The sequence below is a fragment of the Oncorhynchus masou genome, chromosome 14 (genome assembly GCF_036934945.1).
Source record: "Oncorhynchus masou masou isolate Uvic2021 chromosome 14, UVic_Omas_1.1, whole genome shotgun sequence".
Classification (NCBI taxonomy): Eukaryota; Metazoa; Chordata; class Actinopteri; order Salmoniformes; family Salmonidae; genus Oncorhynchus; species Oncorhynchus masou.
In genome coordinates, this window is record NC_088225.1 from 21,001,473 (window position 1) to 21,020,068 (window position 18,596).

Sequence of the window (18,596 nt, forward strand, 5' to 3'; positions counted from 1 at the left end):
ATCCAGTAGAACGCAATGGAGGAAGCGAGAGAACTACATTTCCATACACACGGAAAGCACACTTTTTACGTCAACGTTGCTGACCCATCTTGCAGGTTCAACATTTTTTAGTTCCGATTCGGCAAACGTTGCACGAGACGCTCAAAGGCCAGTCTGAACACTGAAAATAATTATTTACAGAACACACGTATCCTGTTTAAATTTAAATTGAATTACCTCAAATTAACATATCGCGCAAAAATCTAGGAAGTGCATCTGCAACAAACTATCATTTGATATTTTTGTATAGGCCTGTCTGAGTTTGAGTTATTTCCACAGTGTAGGCCTTCTCTATTGACAGACAGTGGGTAGCTAACGGCATTGCAGTCCTTTTCACATAAGTAAACATATGCAAGTTTAGTTCATTTTCATTCCCATTGAAATAAACGTTAACCATACTGAAAAAAATAAACTCAACATGCAACAAATTCAACGTGTTTACTGAGTTACTGTTCATAGAAGGAAATCAGTCAATTGAAATACATTCGTTAGGCCCTAATCTATGGATTTAACGTGACTGGGGAGCCAGGCCAAGCCAACCAGAATGAGTTTTTCCCAACAAAAGGGCTTTAATACAGACAGAAATACTCATACATCTTGATATGTCAAGTGGCTGGATTAGCTTGGCAAATGAGAAATACCCACTAACGGATGTAAATAAATGTTGTGTACACAACTTGAGAGTTAAGCTTTTTATGCGTATGGATCATTTGTGGGATCTTTTATTTCAGCTCATGAAACATGGGACCAACACGGCATGTTGCGTTTATAATTTGGTTCTGTATGGACACTGCTGAGGTTCAGTTGAGGCCTTGGTGCAAAGTACTAATTTTGCCACTAGGGGAAGACAATGTCCAGCAGCACAAAACGGCGCATCAACGAAAGCAGGGCGAAATAAAATTCAGGAAAAAGTGTGAGCATTGCAGTGTGTATTTGGGTTCTTAAATTCCCCATACTGATTCTATTGGTTATTTCTGACAGGGATAAACACATCAACCTGACATTGGTACTAAATCAGGATTTCAATGACTGTGGAATTACTGGTAACTAACAATTTGATTAACACCTTTGACTTGTAAAATTCAAGAGTCCCTGCAAATGATTGATGACACAAAACTGTTTTATATCATGTTTTAATAAAGGTGATTGGATTCCTCAATACATCCCTCTTTCCATCCCATGAAATTACATTTGACCAGTGTTTTTTTCAGACATCTTTGAGAAACAGGCATTGAACTTCAATGAGATTAGTGCAGTAAGTACTTCAACCACCTATGTCCTTAAAACATTAATCTATTAAATATTTTCACTTCAGAAAACTAAATTAATGGTGTATCAAAAATAACACTCCCAGTTCAACATTAAATATCAGTTATTTTTCTCTTCGCTATGAGCAGATTATTGCACCAGAATTGATGATTAGGAGCAGAATAAAAAGTAACATGTACAGACATGTTTAATGAACATGAAAACAATGTCCTCAATAAAGTAAGGTGATAAAGACATAATAACAAAGCCTTACGACATTAAACAGATATAATTTCCATTTGTTGTATATCAGAGTACGTACAGTGAACCAAGATCATCTTTATAGTATCAATTCAGAAGACAACAATTACAGTTGTATTTTCAAGTTAAGTGCACATCCGTAATTAAGTTTTTCTTAAGTATAAGCTCATTCCATTCTGTTTGCTTTGGATATAAAAATGTCTAACGGGACAGTGTTGTACAGTGGATACAAAAGCAGTTTTATAAGCAAATGATTAATCACATTTGAAAGTCATTGTAATGTCAATAGTCTACTGACACCCTAGGTCATTAAAGTTCTCACAATTTGTATGACTACATAGCAGAAATATGATTGGACAACGAGAATGTAACACCTATCATTTCAATAATTACAACTGTGTACAAAACATGTCGTAAACCCCCTTAGAGCTGTAGGTCAGGAATAGTTCAATTCTCTAGATGTCTTCAAAAGAGAGAAGCTAATTGTATGGAAGGAACATAAAACTGGATCCTTGACAAAGGGCTTAGAGAAAAGGTATGCGAAATCAAAGAGATTGTAATGGAAGCAGGACAGAAATAGTTGTATCATTTCAAGTTAGGAATCATAAATTCATCAAACTAGTTATTGCAACAAATTAGACTTATTTTGAGAATTAAAAAATGCATTGAAAAAGGTTGATTAACACATACTATGTGCAACATTACATAAGGTAGTGCAGTAACAATAATGGACAGAACAAATGGAATATATATTTTTAAACCCTGCATCAAAACCAAATACTTTAACCTGCAGATATGCTATCATCAGTCTAGGCATTATAATAGCTACAGTATGTCTTTCTCACAGGAAACGTCAACATAACTTACAGCCACTATATTTTTTGGCAAAAAATAAAAGAAATCCTCAGAATGCATGTAAAGCAAGACTTTGCTTGTGAACGTAAGGAAATGTTAGGCCCATTGGTCATATTATTAAAAACATACATTTATATTGTAAAAAAACCATCCACCAATCAGACTGAAGTATGTGCAAAAATTAATAGGAGGGTGTTTGACAAACCGTGGAGGGTCTATTGGGGTAGTGCACAGAAGCAGGTGGGTGTGTGTATTCTCTCGTTCAATTCATATCACAGTATGCTTTCATTTTTCTACTACATTTCCCTCTATATAGATCTGGTTTTACTGATCATGATGGTGATTGAGTGGATAGAAATAGGTGTGCATACATTACATACAAAATAAAATGGTTTTATTTCCAGTGTTAGTCACGTTACTTGGCTTGCATATAAGCTGTTATACCTCCGGGCCATGACGAGACCGACTGAAGTAGTGGAGGCCATGAACCAGGAAGTCCTCAGACGACCCTTCACCTTTGACTCCCTGCCTCAGGTGTAGTTCCTGCTTGACTGGAGTTCTTAGGTCCTACTCCTACATAGTTATTTATTAACCCACAATGATTGAGTCCTCAGACACAACCCTAGAGACTAAGGCTGGATTCCATTCTGAAATCCTGGTTCCTTCCCTTTGTCCTTGACCTCTCCCAGTCATCAAGGGACTGGAAAGAAAGAATAGAGATAAAATGACAAAAGCACTCCCTACCCTTCTGGTAGGCTAAGTGAAGCCATCGCTGTCTAATTATCTCTCACCACAGTTTCCAGTCCCTTTAGATGTATAACAGTTGTCAAGAAAAGATGCAAGGGAGAATTATTTGAGAATGGAATGAATCCCTGCTCTGCAACACCTGCTGGACTGGCCTGGAACCTTTCAGAGCTGGTTTCAAATAACCCTGCTCTGGGGGCTGTCCTATCTGCCTGTCTCCTCCACTGGTGCCTCCTCTACTGGTGCCTCCTGGCCCTCAGGCGCTCTCTCCTCCTCTTCCCCTTCCTGTGTACCCACCTCACCGTTCTCCTGCGTGGGGGGTCTCTGGGGGGTCTCTGGGCTCTCAGGGACCACGGAAACCGCCTCGTCTGGGACAGGGGAAGGTGGGGTGGGTATGGTGGGTTGTGGGAACCTCTCCCTGGAGAGATCCTCACCCTGGCCCACGGAGCTGGTCTCACTGTGGGAGTCAGAACCACCTGCACCCTCGCGCCGGAACAGCCTCTGTCCTGCAAGTGGAGGAAAAAGAGAACAGTAGTCTAAGATTTCCAGTATTTTTTATAAATAAAATATGTCCCTTGATTTTAAAAGAGAATGACTGCGAAAGAACAAGAATATCCCATCTATAGATTCTGTGAGACCATACCTAGCAGTCTCTTGGCAGAGGAGGTAGGGGTTTCTGGCGACGCCAGCCCACCTGTCTGGGCTTTCATGGAGTAGGTGGGCTCTGTGGAGTCCAGGGAACCTATGGGAAACAGTCACTTAATATACCATCGGAATGCAGATGTACAGGAGCAACCACACACACACACACACAGTTATGTACCTGCAGCCAGGTTAAAGGTTCTGCCCTTCACAGTGCTCTGGAACGGAGAGAACCAGTTCAACACGGAGCCGACCAGAGGAATCTGTCTCAACAAACCCTGAGAGGGAGATGATGCATTTTTTAAAATACAAATCAGTCCATAAAATGTGCATGTATACAGAGCATTGATTAATGTCACACACACACCTCCTCCATGAGTTTGTCCTGATTGTCTTTTTGGAGCTGGAGCTCTGCCTCCTGGATGCCTTTCCTCACCACCTCTGTCATGTTCTCTAATAGCTAGTGACAAGATGGGACAGAAGAAAAGTCATTTACAACTCAATCAATGCAATTGTAGTATTGCATAGATTATTACATTTTATCATCAAAAATCTATATAATCTGGAAGTACCAGCCATGTTGGAGGAAGTGACAGACTGTAGGTAAACAGAGTAGAAGGAGATAGCGTTACCCTGCCGTTCTCCTCTATGTCCCTCCCCAGGGCGGCTATCGTATCCACTAGCTCTGCCACGTCTAGGTCCTCTGTTGCCATGCCAATAAATATGCAGTCCTTCTCGGGTCCGAACTCCAGGCCTGAGGATGGAGGGAAAGAAGTTAGGAGGTAAAGCAGGCAGAATCAGAACCAGGTCTGAATCATTCCTTGAATTGAGGGAAAGAATGAAACCTTGAGTGTCAGATGTGATAAAAGGAGCTCTGTGCTGTGGACAGGCACAGTACTGACCGGTGGAGAAGATGATGTCTGCATCCAGTTCCCCTAGTTTCACCAGCAGCTCACTGTTGATCTTCTCCACCTCCAGCTGTCTCTTACTGTCGTTCAGCTCCTCAATCCTCGGCTCATACCTGAGTGGATACACACAATCATTTTGTGGACAAGTTGTACATCATTTTACTGTACAGAAATGACCAGGTATTTACTATGAAATGGCATGGTAAAATGGTAATTACAAAGCTACTAATGATAATACTGAATGAATAACAGTATATTCCTACCTGACGGCTCCCAGGCCAGGCCAGTTGAGGTCCTCTATGTAACTGAGGGCAGAGTGGCGGTACACCTCCTCTCTGAAGTCCAGTCTGAGACGCAGCGTACAGTTCAGCACAGGAACCAGCTCAGTCAACCGCTCCACCAGCAGATCCACGTCACACCTCTGGGTCCCCAGGGCTTGGAGGGAACAGGTCAGAGGGCAGAGTTCAGAGGTCAACAGCTAAAGGGTCAACAAAAGGAGAGTTGTGCCTGACTGATGATGATCAGGTGTTCTTCAATAACTGTACAGGTGAGTGTGTGTAATACAAATTATGGTATGTCTAACAGGTGAGTGTGTGTCTTACATGTGAATGTTTATTTTACAGGTGAGTGTGTGCCTTTATGATGTGTGTGTGTCCGTGTGTGTGTGTGTGTGTTACCTGCGGCGGTCATAAGAGGGGTGAAGCGGACACAGGTGCCCTCGTCCTCCAACTCCACTATGTCTACCCCGCTGGCGGGCACCAGCTGTGCCAACCGCTCACACAGCTACAGGCAGACACAATCAATCAACCAACCAACCAACATGGTCTCACCCATTACACATGTATACAAATGCTCACCCATCTGTTGAGGGAATCTAGCACTTCTCTCTCTCCAGCAAAGTAGCCCTCCATAGAACCACCACTGGATTCTGAGTAGAGGGAAGAGGGCATAGCATTATGACCTATTACATATAACATGCCAAATTCAAACCCATAGTACATTTACATGATACTCATTTGAATGCATTATTACATCATTTGAATGCACACATTGCATCTAAAGTAAGTTGGATGCAGCTGAATAAGAGTTCCTGGTTAGTTAAGGAAAATGTGTTGGAACAGGAAGAGTAATGTTAACCACTCACCTGCACTGGTCTCCTGGGAGAACCTGAACACTACTACTGGAGAGTTGAGCTCATCCTCCACCTGCAGCACAGGAAAGGTAAGAGACACACAGGTGAGGTTCCACACATCCAGGATCATAACCTTTGATCTTTAAAAAAACTGTCGTCATTAACATGCAAACAGGTGTACTGTGTGAGAATGGGCTGGAGAAGCTGTGTGATGTGATGCTATGGAGATGCCTGGGTTTGTGACACACATCCTCTGCTTGAGCAGTCACGGAGATTGTTAAATCATGCAGCTTTAAAAAAAGTAAAATGTTTGGGCATAAATGTCAATGCCTATGACTTACATTCACAATGGACATGTCTGTGTTTTCCATGGACTTTATATACATGACTAACTCTTACAACATATGACAAATCCACAACTGACCATTATATTGTATGTACTGTGTATACTTTGTACATAAATCATTGAGTCGGGTAAATGTTAGTTTTGGATAAAATCCCAGCACAGAAAAGACACTACTCTTTCCTCCTGGTAATTTCTCCCCACCTCTAACAATTCACAGTAAGGTATGTATGTACTGGTGAGTGTGTGTCTTACATGTGAATGTTTATTTTACAGGTGAGTGTGTGCCTACCCAGTACCCATAGCAGGATTGACTTTTTTAAAAACCTTTATTTAACTAGGCAAGTCAGTTAAGAACAAATTCTTATTTTCAATGACGGCCTAGGAACAGTGTACCTTGTCAGCTTGGGGATTTGAACTTGCAACCTTCCGGTTACTAGTCCAACGCTCTAACCACTAGGCTACCCTGCCACCCCGGTTGAAGTGACATGTTGGATTGTTACTGTTGTACCCTAACAGGGAAGTTATGTAAACACAGTGAGGTCCATCTGATGACGCCTGGGCCAAAGTTAAACTTTAGAGTCATCAGGATTCTGTGAAGACGTGGTGGTGGGGGGGGACAGGACATTCTCTGCTGTGCCTAAAACATGCCTGTAGTGATGATTGGACAGGAACCAAGAGTGGACTGATTGCAGTTTTAGCAAATGAGTGCACTCGATTTGTGAGGTGTCTCAAACAATGCCTTTCAGGACATTCAGGTGGACAAACATGGTCAGGTATGGAGTGAAACAGAGAAAGAAAGGGGGCAGCAGGCAGGGAAAAGAGGGTTGGTCCCACCTACAATAGACAGAATGAGAGAGCCCAGCAAGTCCCGTAGAGAGCCCCCTGAGATCGGCGGGATCCGAGAGAGAGACACCACACCCTGTAACCAAGGCAACCCAACAGCTCACTATCTACAGTACACACACTTCACTACAACAAACGGTACTCAAAGCCACCATCAACACAGTAACCAGACCCACACACACTGCTTGTTCACCAGATCAGCTTCAGCAGTTACTGCACTGTTCCAAGGATCTCTATATCGTCTACATGTGCCAATCATATTCACACTCTGTTTCACATTATATAAAGGTCACCATCTGCTCAGAGCTGATGCCTGTGAACAAGGTCTTTGTTTAGCGACAGTATGACAGAGGTCTCTGTTAGCGAGGCTCAGTGCTGTTTCTTTACCATAGTCAAAGCATCGACGAAAGAGATCTCAGAGTCAAGCTCATCCTGATGACAAAACAGACGTCAGACGCCCGCATCTTTATAAATGTGTGTTCGAGTTGAGTGTGATCTTATGATTGTTTTCTTAAGTTATCGTATCTTAAAATATATGAGCTTTTACTTAAGTTAAGGGCCTTCATCATATGACTCACCTATGTGTAATGGCTTTATAGTGCCTTCGTTAACACCCATAGTGCGTTATTAAATACAATAAAAAGCTTAGAACAGCCTCAATGCATAAATGCTTTCCACACACATTAATAGTAGTAGATAGTTAAACAGCAAGTTGTGGACCTACTGAAGTCTTTATGGAAGCCAGAGTCTTCAGTTTCTCCAGAAGCTGTTGGCTCTACAGACAAAAAGAGATACAACACAGGTCAGTTTGTTAGTATTAAGGTGATAGAAATTAATACAGATCGCTAACCTACATGGTAATTACTAACCCAAGGTACTTACGAGCTCTACAGCGTGTCTAATCTTCTCCACTATCCCATCATGGCCCAGGTACTGCAGGGAGAGCCAGAGAGGCAGGGCACGCAGCTTCTCTACTGGCTGACTGGAGGTCAAACCAGCTGCCAGAGACTAAGACGAGAGAGAGAGAGAGAACTCAAATGGATAGATGAAACCAAAGATTCCACCACATAGCTTTCACCAATCCAGTTATATCAGATCTCTAGTAACTTCCATGGAGGCAGGAAGGAAGGATGCAAGTTTAAAGGCCCTACAGCTACAGACAGGGAGAGAGTTAAGAGGGGATACCAAAGAAGAGAACAGGAAGGAGAAAGCATACCAGGGCTGGGTCCTCGTGTCTGTAGAGGGTGACAGCTGGGACAGCAGGCAGGCCCAGCCACGGACCCAGGGTCAGGGTCATACTGTCACTCCTGGTGGCTGCCTGGGGACACGGGAGGGGGCAAAGACACATAGTAGACATATTACATTACCGTACTATACAGGCATCTTACAGTGTATTCATTTAGAGTTCTGAGGGTCACAGAATGGGAGAGCATATCCTATACGTACCATAACGGGGGATGAGACCTCCCACAGAGCCAGGGTGGCCAAGTTGACCCTGAGAGACAGAAAAGACCAAGCAGTTATAAAGCATTTACAAACCTCTCCAATATGGTTGGTTATTAAACACATATTACAAGTATGTTTAATGTTGCTACCCACCCTTCTATGTGGAGCCACATGCCATACTGTTCACACAGCTCCTTTAGACGGCCCAGCTTGTCTGTGTGTCCCGCCCCAGGGGTGCCTGGGAAGACAGGCAGCGAGTACGCTCTGAGTCACTCTGCTGTACGTCTTGGTCAATATGTCAGTGATAGACATGTTGACTTAACCTTTATTTGACCAGGTAAGTCATACAATAACATCCTGGTTGGTCACGGGGTAAACATTGTTTCACTTTAGAGTGTAATACTATGTGTGTTGCTACCATGTTGCATTGTCGTTGTTGTGATGTGTGAACACATACATAGTGGGGCAAAAAAGTATTTAGTCAGCCACCAATTGTGCAAGATCTCCCACTTAAAAAGATGAGGCCTGTCATTTTCATCATAGGTACACTTCAACAATGACAGACAAAATAAGAAAAAAATCCAGAAAAATCACATTGTAGGAATTTGTGTGCAAATTATGGTGGAAAATAAGTATTTGGTCACCTACAAACAAGCAAGATATCTGGCTCTCACAGACCTGTAACTTCTTTAAGAGGCTCCCCTGTCCTCCACCTGTTACCTGTATTAATGGCACCTGTTTGAACTTGTTATCAGTATAAAAGGCACCTGTCCACAACCTCAAACAGTCACACTGCAAACTCCACTATGGCCAAGACCAAAGAGCTGTCAAAGGACTCCAGAAACAAAATTGTAGACCTGCACCAGGCTGGGAAGACTGAATCTGCAATAGGTAAGCAGCTTGGTTTGAAGAAATCAACTGTGGGAGCAATTATTAGGAAATGGAAGACATACAAGACCACTGATAATCTCCCTCGATCTGGGGCTCCACGCAAGATCTCACCCCGTGGGGTCAAAATGATCACAAGAACGGTGAGCAGAAATCCCAGAACCACACGGGGGGACCTAGCAAATGACCTGCAGAGAGCTGGGACCAAAGTAACAAAGCCTACCATCAGTAACACACTACGCCACCAGAGATTCAAATCTTGCAGTGCCAGACGTGTCCCCCTGCTTAAGCCAGTACATGGCCAGGCCCGTCTGAAGTTTGCTAGAGAGCATTTGGATGATCCAGAAGAAGATTGGGAGTGTCATATGGTCAGATGAAACCAAAATATAACTTTATAACTCGTTGTGTTTGGAGGACAAAGAATGCTGAGTTGCATGCAAAGAACACCATACAGTGCCTTGCGAAAATATTCGGCCCCCTTGAACTTTGCGACCTTTTGCCACATTTCAGGCTTCAAACAAAGATATAAAACTGTATTTGTTTGTGAAGAATCAACAACAAGTGGGACACAATCATGATGTGGAACAACATTTGATATTTCAAACTTTTTTAACAAATCAAAAACTGAAAAATTGGGCGTGCAAAATTATTCAGCCCCCTGAAGTTAATACTTTGTAGCGCCACCTTTTGCTGCGATTACAGCTGTAAGTCGCTTGGGGTATGTGTCTATCAGTTTTGCACATCGAGAGACTGAATTCTTTTCCCATTCCTCCTTGCAAAACAGCTCGAGCTCAGTGAGGTTGGATGGAGAGCATTTGTGAACAGCAGTTTTCAGTTCTTTCCACATATTCTCGATTGGATTCAGGTCTGGACTTTGACTTGGCCATTCTAACACCTGGATATGTTTATTTTTGAACCATTCCATTGTATATTTTGCTTTATGTTTTGGATCATTGTCTTGTTGGAAGACAAATCTCCGTCCCAGTCTCAGGTCTTTTGCAGACTCCATCAGGTTCTTCCAGAATGGTCCTGTATTTGGCTCCATCCATCTTCCCATCAATTTTAACCATCTTCCCTGTCCCTGCTGAAGAAAAGCAGGCCCAAACCATGATGCTGTCACCACCATGTTTGACAGTGGGTATGGTGTGTTCAGGGTGATGAGCTGTGTTGCTTTTACGCCAAACATAACATTTTGCATTGTTGCCAAAAAGTTCAATTTTGGTTTCATCTGACCAGAGCACCTTCTTCCACATGTGTCTCCCAGGTGGCTTGTGGCAAACTTTAAACAACACTTTTTATGGATATCTTTAAGAAATGGCTTTCTTGCCACTCTTCCATAAAGGCCAGATTTGTGCAATATACGACTGATTGTTGTCCTATGGACAGAGTCTCCCACCTCAGCTGTAGATCTCTGCAGTTCATCCAGTGTGATCATGGGCCTCTTGGCTGCATCTCTGATCAGTCTTCTCCTTGTATGAGCTGAAAGTTTAGAGGGACGGTCAGGTCTTGGTAGATTTGCAGTGGTCTGATACTCCTTCCATTTCAATATTATCGCTTGCGCAGTGCTCCTTGGGATGTTTAAAGCTTGGGAAATCTTTTTGTATCCAAATCCGGCTTTAAGCTTCTTCACAACAGTATCTCGGACCTGCCTGGTGTGTTCCTTGTTCTTCATGATGCTCTCTGCGCTTTTAAATGGACCTCTGAGACTATCACAGTGCAGGTGCATTTATACGGAGACTTGATTACACACAGGTGGATTGTATTTAGTCATTTAGGTCAACATTGGATCATTCAGAGATCCTCACTGAACTTCTGGAGAGAGTTTGCTGCACTGAAAGTAAAGGGGCTGAATAATTTTGCACGGACAATTTTTCAGTTTTTGATTTGTTAAAAAAGTTTGAAATATCAAATGTTGTTCCACTTCATGATTGTGTCTCACTTGTTGTTGATTATTCACAAAAAAAATACAGTTTTATATCTTTATGTTTGAAGCCTGAAATGTGGCAAAAGGTCGCAAAGTTCAAGGGGGCCGAATACTTTCGCAAGGCACTGTACCTACTGTGAAGCATGGGGGTGGAAACGTCATGCTTTGGGGCTGTTTTTCTGCAAAGGGACCAGGACGACTGATCCGTGTAAAGGAAAGAATAAATGGGGCCATGTATCGTGAGATTGAGTGAAAACCTCCTTCCATCAGCAAGGGCATTGAAGATGAAACGTGGCTGGGTCTTTCAGCATGACAATGACCCCAAACACACCGCCCGGGCAATGAAGGAGTGGCTTCGCAAGAAGCATTTCAAGGTCCTGGAGTGGCCTACCCAGTCTCCAGATCTCAACCCCATAGAAAATATTTGGAGGGAGTTGAAAGTCTGTGTTGCCCAGCAACAGCCCCAAAACATCACTGCTCTAGAGGAGATCTGCATGGAGGAATGGGCCAAAATACCAGCAACAGTGTGTGAAAACCTTGTGAAGACTTACAGAAAACATTTGAGCTATGTCATTGCCAACAAAGGGTATATAACAAAGTATTGAGATAAACGTTTTATTGACCAAATACTTATTTTCCACCATAATTTGCAAATAAATTAAAAAAATCCTACAATGTGATTTTTTTGATTTATTTTTCTCATTTTGTCTGTCATAGTTGAAGTGTACCTATGATGAAAATGACAGGCCTCTCATCTTTTTAAGTGGGAGAACTTGCACAATTGGTGGCTGACAATACTTTTTTGCCCCACTGTACATACTTTGTGTCCCAGCTGGTAGGCCGTCATTGTAGAGAATACATTTGTTCTTAACTGCCTTGACTAGTTAAATAAAGGTTAAATGACATTTTTAAAAACTGTCACCATGCTAGGTTTTTCAATAAGTACACTACCTTGGAGAAAATAAAACACTTAAAGAGTAGATGCGTGTTCTTAGCCATTTCTTGTATTAAAAAGGTGATAAAATTCCCCACTGACCAGCATTGGCAATCAACAGCAATGGAAGCTTCCCAGTCTCCACATCCTCTCTAATCAGCTTGTCCAGCAACGCAATGTCCTACAAACAGCAAAACACCCAGGGAGACATATTGTTTTCCATTTAAATATCAGGGTAGTATGGTAGGTAGTACACATACAGGCACCCCAGTGTCCTAAATGCATAAACGCAACAAAAAAAAGAAACGTCCCTTTTTCAGGACCCTGTCTTTCAAAGTAAAATTCAAAATAACTTCACAGATCTTCATTGTTTAAATACCGTTTCCCATGTTGGTTCAATGAACCATAAACAATGAATGAACATGCACCTGTGGAACAGTCGTTAAGACACTAACAGCTTACAGACGGTAGGCAATTAAGGTCACAGTTATGAAAACCCAGGACACTAAAGAGGCCTTTCTGCTGACTTTGAAAAACACAAAAAAAGATGCCCAGGGTCCCTGCTCATCTGCGTCAATGTGCCTTAGGCATGCTGCAAGGAGGCATGAGGACTGCAGATGTGGCCAGAAAAATAAATTGCAATGTCCGTACTGTGAGACGCCTAAGACAGCGCTACAGGACGGACAGCTGATCGTTCTCACAGTGGCATACCACATGTAACAACACCTGCACATAATCGCTACATCCGAACATCACACCTGCGGGACAGGTACAGGACGGCAACAACAACTGCCCTGGTTACACCAGGAACACACAACACCTCCATCAGTACTCAGACTGTTCCCAATAGGGTGAGAGAGGCTGGACTGAGGGCTTGTAGGCCTGTTGTAATGCAAGTCCTCACCAGACATCACCGTCACCGATGGTCACAAACCCACTGTCACTGGACCAGACAGGACTGGAAAAAAAGTGCTCTTCCCTGACGAGTCGCGGTTTTGTCTCAGCAGAGGTGATGGTCGGATTTGTATTTATCGTCGAAGGAATGAGTGTTACTCCGAGGCCTGTACTCTGGAGCGGGACCGATTTGGAGGTGGAGGGTCCCTCATGGTTTGGGGAGGTGTGTCACATTATCATTGGACTGAGCTTGTTGTTATTGCAGGCAAACTCAACGCTGTACGTTACAGGGAAGACATCCTCCTCCTTCATGTTTTACCTTTCCTGCAGGCTCATCCTGACATGACCCTCCAGCATGACAATGCCACCAGCCATATTGCTCGTTCTGTGTGTGATTTCCTGCAAGACAGGAATGTCAGTGTTCTGCCATGGCCAGCAAAGAGCCCGGATCTCAATCCCATTGAACACGTCTGGGACCTGTTGGATCGGAGGGTGAGGGCTGGGGCCATTCCCCCCAGGAATGTCCGGGAACTTGCAGGTGCCTTGGTGGAAGAGTGGGGTAACATCCCACAGCAAAAACTGGAAAATCAGGTGTCGTCCATGAGGAAGAGATGCTGCATTAAGTACTGCGGTGCTGGTGGCAACACCATATACTGATTTTGACCCCCCCGTTGTTCAGGGACACATTATTGCATTTCTGTTAGTCACGTCTGTGAACTTGTTCAGTTTATGTCTCAGTTGTTGAATCTTGTTATGTTCATACAAATACTTACACATTAAGTTTGCTGAAAATAAACAGTTGACAGTGAGAGGACGTTTCTTTTTTTGCTGAGTAGATATAAATACACACACACACACACGCATGTATATATACATACACACACACACAAAGAATGTGGACACCCCTTCAAACTAGTGGATTAGGCCATTTTTGCTGGCAGGTGTATAAAATCAAGCTCAGTGACTCAACGTGGCACCGTCATGGGATGCCACCTTTCCAACAAGTCAGTTTGTCAAATTTCTGCCCTGCTAGAGCTACCCCAGTCAATTGTAAGTGCTGTTATTGTGAAGTAGAAATGTCTAGAAGCAACAACAGCTCAGCCGGGGAGTGGTAGGCCCCACAAGCTCACAGAACGGGACTACCAGTGTTGAAGTGCGTAAAAATGATCTGTCCTCGGTTGCAACACACAAGACCAAGTTACAAACTGCCTCTGGATGGAATGTCAGCACAATAACTGTTTGTCAGGAACTTCATGAAATGGGTTTCCATAGCTGAGCAGCCGCACACAAGCCTAAGATCACCATGCGCAATGCCAAGCGTCGACTGGAGTGGTGTAAAGCTCGCCGCCTTCTCTGGAGTGATGAGTCACGCTTCACCATCTGGAAGCCCGACGGACGAATCTGGGGTTGGAGGATGCCAGGAGAACACTACCTGCCCCAATGCATAGTGCCAACTGTAAAGTTTGGTGGAGGAGGAACATTGGTCAGGGGCTATTTAGTTCCAGTGAAGGGAAATCTTACCGCAACATTATACAATGACATTCTAGACGATTCTGTGCTTCCAACAGTTTGGGTAATGCCTTTTCCTGTTTCAGCATGACAATGCCCCCATGCAGAAAGCGAGGTCCATACAGAAATGGTTTGTCGAGATCGGTGTGGAAGAACTTGACTGGCCTGCACAGAGCCCTGACCTCAACTCCATCGAACACCAACTGCGAGCCAGGCCCAATATCAGAGTCCAACCTCACTAATGCGCTTGTGGCTGAATGGAAGCAAGTCCCCAGAGCAAAGTTCCAATATCTAATGGAAAGCCTTCCCAGAAGAGTAGAGGCTGTTTTAGTAGCAAAGTGGGGGAACCAACTCAATATTAATGCCCATCAGTTTGGTATGAGGTGTCAACATACAATGTACACTACCAAAAGTATGAGCCCTATCTAAATGAGGCTGATGTACCATTTGGTGCTGGGATCCAAACATGGTGTTACAGGGGACGGTGCACAGGCTGGACAGAGGCAGACCCAGCTGAGGAAGAGAGGATTTCTGTTAAAGTCAATCTACATTGAATAACTTCTGAAATATCTGCTCTTATAACACTAAAGTAACATCAAAAAGGTCTGTCTGTGTGTCTTCATGTAAGAATACGCAATGCGTTTCTATGCCTGCTTCTACACCTACTTGGCTGCAGAGGTGCTGTCCCAGGCCAGGCCTGCAGGTGGCGCTCTGGTAAATGACAGGCTGTCTGGAGTTGAGCACGTTGTAGCCCTCTGTGGAGTAGTCCTCATAACGGGTGTTGATGACCAGGCGACACACCTTCAGCAGGCCCTCTCTGTCATCTTCATGGTAGTATGCTGAGCCACTCTCATACCTGGCAGGACATCAAAATCCAATTAGCAATGCACCAGGAACAAGCACACACATGCACTCGACAGACAGACCCACACACCTGAAGAGTCTGCAGAGCCAGAGTGTTGTGTCAGATGCGATGCGTGTGATCAGCTTCCTGAGTCTCTCCCTGTCCAGCACTGAGATGTAGGCTGCTAGGCTGTGTCCTAGCAACGCCATGTGACCCTGCTCTCCGACATTCTGCATCCTGCTGGGGGGGACACGGCACGCACAAGTGAGGTCACAAAGACGTGATGTTGATAAACTGTATTATACTGATTGTATTGGGAATATTTAAGAATAATAATGTTCATATACAGTGAAATGATTAACACAATGCTTAGCATATTTATATGTTTTCACGTTCTGTTTGTGCAAGGTTCTGTTGATAGTGATTGACGCCAGACTGGAGGTACAAGGACACTGATTATTACTGTATTCTGTGAAACACGGTCTGATTCTGTAGCAGCTGACAATGTCACTGCAATTTATTTCAAATCAAATTTTGACTTCCTACAAGCCTCTTGGGCTGTTTTTTACAGAACACTTGGTACTGTCATATTAGAATATAAAGGGCTTGTCTCCAAGAGGCCAGATAGACCTTTTCTCTGCCTCTGTTCTGGAGGGGTCTCCCTGTTGCAACTTTAATAAACCGGATAGATTTTTTATTGATATTATCAACAACTTATTTTTGTTCACTTGGAAATTCTTATTATACTGATAATGAAATTCTAAGATGGCCTTCCAACTGACATATGCTCTCAGTAGTGGTGTTTTAATGTCAGACCTACCGATGGCTTGGCTTGTCTTCCTCCTCATCTTCATGCATGAGATTCTGGACCAGCTGGAGTATACTGGCCACATCCTGCCCACTGGAAGTTTGGAACAAAACACACAACGCGTTGCTTGAGGGAACTCATTGCTTCTGTGAAATACCATCCACATGTGTATGTGTGAGAGAGAGACAGAAAGATACTAGATTGAAAGTGAGAAACAGAGGTATACTGTACTCACTCCCCCTGTAGGGGTCCAGGGATACTACTCCTGCTGAACTGTCGTCTATCTGCATCCGGATCTGATGCCCTGGAGAGAAACAAACAACAAAACCAACAAGTCAGATAGTCCTTCAGGTGTGTGCATCTGACTTGTGTTAACATACAGTATGTGCGAAGAGATGTGTGTCATTAACAGCCAGTGTAATACTCGTCAATACATCTTTATGAACAAACACCAATTCATAAAAGCTCACTTTCGGCCATCCTCCAAGATCTTCATGGCCTCGTTGAGGTTCTTGCCCATTTCAGCGAGTGTGGGGTCGACCATCATCTATGGTCAGAAGTCAGAGACTGAGCAAAAAGACACTAAAGCAGATGGATACCTCATTCCATCTCAGGGTTAGACAGAGCCATTGCCAGAGGCTAGCTAAAAACACATGTTTCAGTTCTCTCTCTCCCCCTAAAGCCTTATATTTAACACTGATCCTCCCTCTACCCTCCTCTGTCACCTATTGGACTGCACATTGAGGTGGATCAGAGGTATAGTAGACAGAGGACAATCTAATTGTTAACATTAGTCAAATATTGACATTGGCATGATGTAACAGACTCTACCATAGTCTAGCTCATGTTATTGCCAATTCCAGGTGACTGAAGAAGCCGTTGAAAGTAAATACAGTCTGACTATAACTTCTATTAATTACCAGTGGTGCCTCAAGGCCCTAATTTGTCTGAAATGATAATGGGTGTGGTTATGGATACACCTGTTATGTAATAGAGTTGGATTACCTGGCTGATTTCACCAAACCTGATTTTCTGCTTCTACAACGTGCCACTCAATATATTTATGATCTGCCTAAATATTTGTCTTTCAGTAAAATGTCTGTTAAGCAACAAATAACATCCTTGATCATGATGAATCTGGCTGCCTACTGATGTATGTTCTGACCAGGGGAGTTTACGCTTGCTCTATAACACGCATCGCTTGCCGTACGGTTTTGGAAACATAAGGAACGTATTTTCCATACCAAATGAAAATACTACACAGTCATATCTCCAAGTTGCATTACTTGTTTACGGAAGAAATATGCTAAATAGCCATCTGGCATGCTCCAAATATCTGTGTGTAATCGTAACTGTGGAAAGTGTAGTTCGTCGACTGGAAGCACACATCTTGTGGGTATGTGCAAAACTGCTAAAGTAAGTGTATATTTTTTATTTATTGCTGATATGAAAAGGGACATTACAGCATGTTTCGAAAACCGGCTTGAAAGCGGTGATTGACCTTTCTACATGTTAAAACACCAGCATCGGAATTGTAGTTTAAAACGATTTTCCCAGTCGGAGATCGTTCCCCCCCGCGTTCTCAGTTGTCTTGGGGGTGCTTAAGTCGGAGATTTCAGAGTTCACAGATGTTATGAACGCGGCAACTGCGCAAGTGAGTCAGTTATCCGTGACCATCCATAATAAATTTAGCAGCATCGTCATCACGATGAGCTCTTTTATGATTGGAAAGTGGCAGCTTCTTAATTGACGACATAAGTCATGAAAAAACAAGGACATGCAAGGGTTAAATGCCACAGTGAATAAAGGAAATAAATCTAGTTCCGCGTAATTCTTCGCAATGACAGTGGGCTTACCGCTGTTGGTGCTGCTAGCCTAACTAGCGTTGCTAGCCATAGTTTGCCTAGCGTTACCACTTGGACCACACCAAGATTGACAGCTCGTTTGTGCTTACCTTGTGACGCGGTGGCTTCAGACAGTTGGAAAGCTTGAGAAAATGATACGCCGCGTATCCACTCTATTTGGACGTGGGGAATAGTATAATATTGACGGCTGAACAGCTTCGTTATCCCGATAACTCCCGTAAATTTTAACTTCCTGGACTGGCGCTCCGTATTCCACGCTGGCAGAGCTGACGTATCGCTACGCTTGCTTCACCACCAATGTGGTGCTGTGTGTATCTTGATTGGCTGATAGGTGCTTAGCTAATTAGCAGGCAGTGGAGTGCAGGATTTTTAAATTGGGCTCCTGTAATACTTTGAAATAGCATAGTAATTAATTCCTCCATTCATTGAAGTAATGATCTATTTGTATGAAAGCAGGGCATCTAGT

General features: G+C 43.3%; 1 protein-coding gene across 2 annotated transcripts; it reads right to left on the reverse strand.

The window, feature by feature from the left end:
- Positions 1-1,156: 1,156 nt before the first annotated feature.
- Positions 1,157-18,382, reverse strand: LOC135554504 (pyridoxal-dependent decarboxylase domain-containing protein 1-like). 2 transcript variants are annotated; one of them, XM_064986842.1, is made up of 23 exons: positions 18,220-18,382; positions 16,736-16,812; positions 16,501-16,569; positions 16,278-16,358; positions 15,548-15,694; positions 15,280-15,469; positions 15,058-15,126; positions 12,313-12,391; positions 8,618-8,702; positions 8,465-8,513; positions 8,235-8,336; positions 7,901-8,026; positions 7,743-7,793; positions 5,842-5,902; positions 5,555-5,625; positions 5,375-5,480; positions 4,961-5,132; positions 4,692-4,810; positions 4,422-4,543; positions 4,157-4,249; positions 3,971-4,067; positions 3,791-3,889; positions 1,157-3,653 (listed from the first exon to the last, which is right to left on the reverse strand). In XM_064986842.1, the coding sequence occupies exons 2-23, from the start codon at positions 16,810-16,812 to the stop codon at positions 3,352-3,354; spliced, it is 2,367 nt and encodes a 788-aa protein (XP_064842914.1). In that variant the 5' UTR covers positions 18,220-18,382; the 3' UTR covers positions 1,157-3,351. The 2 variants fall into 2 exon arrangements, with proteins under 2 accessions (XP_064842914.1, XP_064842913.1); XM_064986841.1 differs by having other exon boundaries at positions 15,548-15,697.
- Between the last annotated feature and the right edge of the window lie 214 nt (positions 18,383-18,596).

What these genes read in the sequence shown, in the direction of transcription:
- LOC135554504 (XM_064986841.1), bottom strand. Translation starts at nt 16,812, where the DNA reads ATGATGGTCGACCCCACACTCGCTGAAATGGGCAAGAACCTCAACGAG. An exon ending in TAGATTCCCTCAACAGATGG is followed by an intron (nt 5,481 to 5,554) that starts GTGAGCATTTGT and finishes GTCTGCCTGTAG; the next exon opens with CTGTGTGAGCGGTTGGCACA. An exon ending in ACATAGAGGAGAACGGCAGG is followed by an intron (nt 4,250 to 4,421) that starts GTAACGCTATCT and finishes TCTTGTCACTAG; the next exon opens with CTATTAGAGAACATGACAGA.